Source organism: Zingiber officinale, chromosome 1B (genome assembly GCF_018446385.1).
Source record: "Zingiber officinale cultivar Zhangliang chromosome 1B, Zo_v1.1, whole genome shotgun sequence".
In the NCBI taxonomy this organism is placed as follows: Eukaryota; Viridiplantae; Streptophyta; class Magnoliopsida; order Zingiberales; family Zingiberaceae; genus Zingiber; species Zingiber officinale.
The window spans coordinates 112,033,876-112,038,157 of record NC_055986.1 but is presented as its reverse complement, the minus strand read 5'-3'; the positions used below and the strand labels follow the sequence as shown (position 1 = coordinate 112,038,157).

Below are 4,282 nucleotides of genomic sequence, written 5' to 3'. Positions count from 1 at the left end.
GGCTCATGAATCTCTTCTACATCTATCTACGAAATATTACTTCAATCGGCTTGAGCAATCATTTAATAATCAAACCAATTAAATTGAAATCAAACAACTATTTTTTTTTAACAAACTGAATTGATCAAATTTTTTTAAAAAAATTAAACAAACCAAATTGATTAATTTAATCAAAAATTGAAATAATTAAATTTTCAGATAGTGAAGTCCACCAATCAACTTTTAGCCCAGCAACTGATTGATCAACTATTCTACCGTTATGACCGATAAACATGTGTCATAAATTAAGAATTTTAGATATGTTCGATTTAATCAAATTTAAACTTTTAAAATTGAGTTCAGAAGTTTAAATTTTCTTTTGATTTAGATGTTTTTACCACTCTTCCTTGTCTATACAACTAGTGTTTCATTTTTCTTCTTTTCTTTTTTGCTTCTCTCGAAAAAGGTTGTCAAATCTTGGCATATAATAATATCTCATGCATATAATTTATGTCTCTCATTATGAATTAGGAGGTTTGGCATGTTCAAGTTTGTTATTTTATTTCCTCATTTTCAAAATATGCATGCGTATTATATCTTTTATATGCATGAATATAAAGAATTCTGGGTATTTAGAAATTAAAACAAGGGTTCGTGGATCTCTTCTAGGTCTAAAATGCTGCTTCTACACTGGAAAGTCGATCAGCTTGGAGAGCAGTTTAAATAATCACATTGCATCTCCGCAGCCTCAATGGCTAACCGCTCCACACTACGTCGCCTCGCCGAGGCAATGATTGGGTGTTGCACAACAATGCGGCTGCTATAGCTAAGCGAGTGTCAATACAGATGAAAAAACACATTCACCTCGTTCAAAAATGAAGGTACCCTCGTAGATAAGTCCCAAGAGTTCCGATGAAGGCGGCTATGAAACCATCCAAGTGAAAGGCTTCTCGCCTTCACAAGCACAGGGCGCCGAGCAAATCCTCTGATGATACAACAAATCATTGCAGAAGTTTGAGAAGAGATCAAACTTTATTAGCAACCAAGCCAGAAAATAGAAGGAAATGAGCTTCAATCAACAATGAGTTCAGCGAATCCAGGGAAATTCCATCATAAACAAAGCATCGCCGGCTAACCTAACCTATCAACGATTCGATAGTACTAATGTCATGCTCAGCTTCCCTAAATTCAGGAAGGTTTGAGTTTGTATGGAATTTCCAGAGTCTCCTCTTTTCTGCTTGTTTCAGACAAGGCTGAAGAATGAACCCGACTAGCATCGCAAAAATGCTCACAGTCATAACTTTGAAGGTGGCAAAAGCCAGAACTACACATATCAACACCGTAGGGGGGATGATCATCAAAATGCAACCAACTGTCCCTAGAGGAATTTTATATGGGCGAGGAGCATTCGGGTAGCTCAGTCGTAGTTTTATGAAGGCCACAAACTCCAAAATCATTCCGAAACAGTAGAGGAAGTTCTCGGCCGCTACTATCTCTTGAAAAGTCATCCATGACAACAAGAGCACACCCGAAGCAGAAAACAGTATCCCCACGAGAGGTGTTCCATAGCGGGATCGCTTACCAAAGAACTCCGGGAGCATGCCCCTCTCCGCCATTCCAAGGAGTTGATAAGAATCACTGCTCATTTCGGTGATGAACATGCCCATGTTGGACAGAGCTGAAGCCCCTTGCACCCACCATCTTAACCAGACCCCAGCGAGGATTTTGGCGACATCGGAGAAATAACCATCTGTCCATGACTCCCTATCGAGGGGGATGGCTCCGGTACCTGCAAGGAGGGGATATAAGTAGCCAACAACCACTAGAATCAGTGCATAAAAGAGGGCCTTCGGCAGAGTTTTCTTTGGATTATCCACCTCTCCCGCCAAAGTACTGATCGAATCCCAATAGTTAAGGTTCCAGAAAAGTGTGTTCAAGTACAAATTCCAGTCAACACTGCGCCAATTAACAACTAACCATCTTGCAGGCCTGAGTTTTGGAATTGCCACTAACCCCATTAAAACGAAAGGAGCAATCGAAAAGAGCCCAAGAAACACAGCCATCCATCCAACAATGGCCAACCCTCTATAGTTCAGATACGTCAGTGCAATTGTTAGAATTAACACAGCGAATACTCTTGGAAGTCCACCTCCTAAAGCCGGAACACCAGACTTCAAGTAGTCCAAGAAGAGGACTGGATACAGAGCATTGTCTATGACACCGCTAAGCCATTTCATCCAACCTTGCTGAAAACCCCAAAAAGGGCCCAAAGCTGAGGAGACCCACACTACATAACCTCCGTTTTCTGGAAACATGGTACCCATCTCGGCAGTGATCAACGCTTCAGGAATGCTCCATACGAAGGGAAACACAAGAAAACCGAGTATAGCCAGAAGTGGACCAGCAGCTTGAACACTATCTTCTATCCCAAAGGGGCCACCAGAGACCTCATAGAATATGAGAAAGACAAGAGGTATGAGTGAAACTTTGTGAATGTTTTCCAGTTTCGGAGCTCCACCATTGATGGAACTATCTTCGGCAAGGCGATGTTCCCCCATCTGAAGGGAAATATCTGTTGCGCGTCGGGAATTCCTTGGTTTCTGAGGGTCACGTAGATGAAATGCAACAAAGATGAGAACTTTACCAACTATTCATTTAGCTATTCATAGTTCAAGGTAAGTAATGAGACATGGAATTCACTCTTAAGAATAATTTTTCTAGAAATTCCCTCAAAAAAGACACATTATATTGGTTAGTTCTTTCTCCCTGGTATCAAGGTTTAAAACGAAGGGACAATTTAAATATTTTGGAGCAGAATATATGCTCAAGTTCATATGTCTCAAGTTGAAAAAGAGTGGATCAAATCTCAAACAGGGAGAAGACATGTTCCCTTCTAGATCATTAGCTGCATCGATCATACTGGTAATCTTGGAAAACAAACAACCAAAAGCATATTGAATGAAGAATGAACTTCCAGAGCGAGCTAACACAGTTCAGAGAAGCCAGAAGATGATCGTTTGATAAAAATAACAAAAAAATCTCAATTTTTTGTCAGCAAGTTAACCTAACAGAAAAAAAGGGAGAACAAAATGAAAAGAAAATTCAACTGAGAACAGAAACAATGCATCGATTTCCTTGGACCTTGTAGGCTCAAGTAATTAGGAGAAGTTCGGAGATCAATCACATGCGGGTTAACGAAAGAGAAGAAACGAACAATAAAAGTGAATATTTGGGGGAAATTGTGTGGAACCTCGACTTACAACGCCAAGAGAAGACCTCCAATTGACTGGATCAGATCTCCAATTGCTCGATCTCTTACTCCCCCATCGCATCGAGCTGCATGAAGAGAAGAGAGGGGGGTAAAGATAAAGAACCTAAAAGTCCTAAGCTAAGAAAAAGATCGGCGTAATGCCAAGTGACCCCTCTTAGCAACACACGGAGACCAAGTGGGCGCCGAATCCAGTTGTCTGCAGCATCCTCGACGGATCACGATCGAAGGGATGAAGCAAACCTCGCTCGAACAATGCTGTCCAATGTTGGATGCACCGCAAGCAGAGACACGAGGAAGGAGGCACGTGGCTGGAACGGATGCAGAGGCAGAGAAACTTTCCGTAATGGAAAAGGAGCTTTTAGATTTAAAAAGGAAAAAAAACTCGATTACGAATCAATGTTCCAATCACAAAAGAGGGATTGCTGGGAGAGGACGGAGTTGACTTGGGAGCAGCGACCGGTTTAGGGCACAACAGAGGCGGATGTTGGCGGGCGTTGAAACAAGGAGTCTGACGCCAATGAGCTCACCGTGGAGCGAGCAGCCGGCGGCGGCGGCGGCGGCGGAGGAGAAGGATTAGTAGAGCAGCGGGAGGATGGGTGCGACTCCCTGAGATTGGGGCGTAGCCAAAGGGAAATTATCAAATTTGTCCAAAATTCGAGGGGTCACAAGAATTTAATAATTTGATGGCATATAAAACTAACAGCATATATATATATGCAATATATTAGAATTATAATGTGTTAGATTTATTGTGAAATTTAAAATCTATCATGGATAATCTTTAAGGTTTCAAATTTATATTAAATTAGCAATTATCCCTAATCAAGTGAAAAAAGTCAATTAAAAAAATCAAATACATGTTAAATAAATTATCTTATATAATGATATGTTGTTTTTAATTAGGTTATTTTTCTATTATGACAATGTGGTGTTGGATTTTTTTAAATCCAGATTTTGATAATATTAGTTTATTCAATTTAATTGAATTAAAAGTTTTAAAGCAAAAGTCAAACCTAATTATATGAAATAATT

At 40.1% G+C, this 4,282-nt stretch overlaps 1 protein-coding gene across 5 annotated transcripts; it reads right to left on the bottom strand.

Annotated features, from left to right (window-relative positions):
* Positions 1–594: 594 nt before the first annotated feature.
* LOC121972483 (probable polyamine transporter At1g31830) lies at positions 595–3,919 on the bottom strand. Of its 5 annotated transcripts, none has more exons than XM_042524155.1 (3): positions 3,400–3,919; positions 3,240–3,315; positions 595–2,579 (listed from the first exon to the last, which is right to left on the bottom strand). In XM_042524155.1, exons 2-3 carry the CDS (start codon positions 3,309–3,311, stop codon positions 1,116–1,118), a joined length of 1,536 nt encoding a protein of 511 aa, XP_042380089.1. In that variant the 5' UTR covers positions 3,312–3,315; positions 3,400–3,919; the 3' UTR covers positions 595–1,115. The 5 variants fall into 5 exon arrangements, with proteins under 5 accessions (XP_042380089.1, XP_042380098.1, XP_042380094.1 ...); XM_042524164.1 differs by having other exon boundaries at positions 3,417–3,919; XM_042524160.1 differs by having other exon boundaries at positions 3,240–3,605; positions 3,694–3,919.
* Positions 3,920–4,282: the final 363 nt, after the last annotated feature.

What these genes read in the sequence shown, in the direction of transcription:
- LOC121972483 (XM_042524149.1), bottom strand. Translation starts at nt 3,311, where the DNA reads ATGCGATGGGGGAGTAAGAGATCGAGCAATTGGAGATCTGATCCAGTC. An exon ending in GGAGGTCTTCTCTTGGCGTT is followed by an intron (nt 2,580 to 3,239) that starts GTAAGTCGAGGT and finishes CGTGACCCTCAG; the next exon opens with AAACCAAGGAATTCCCGACG.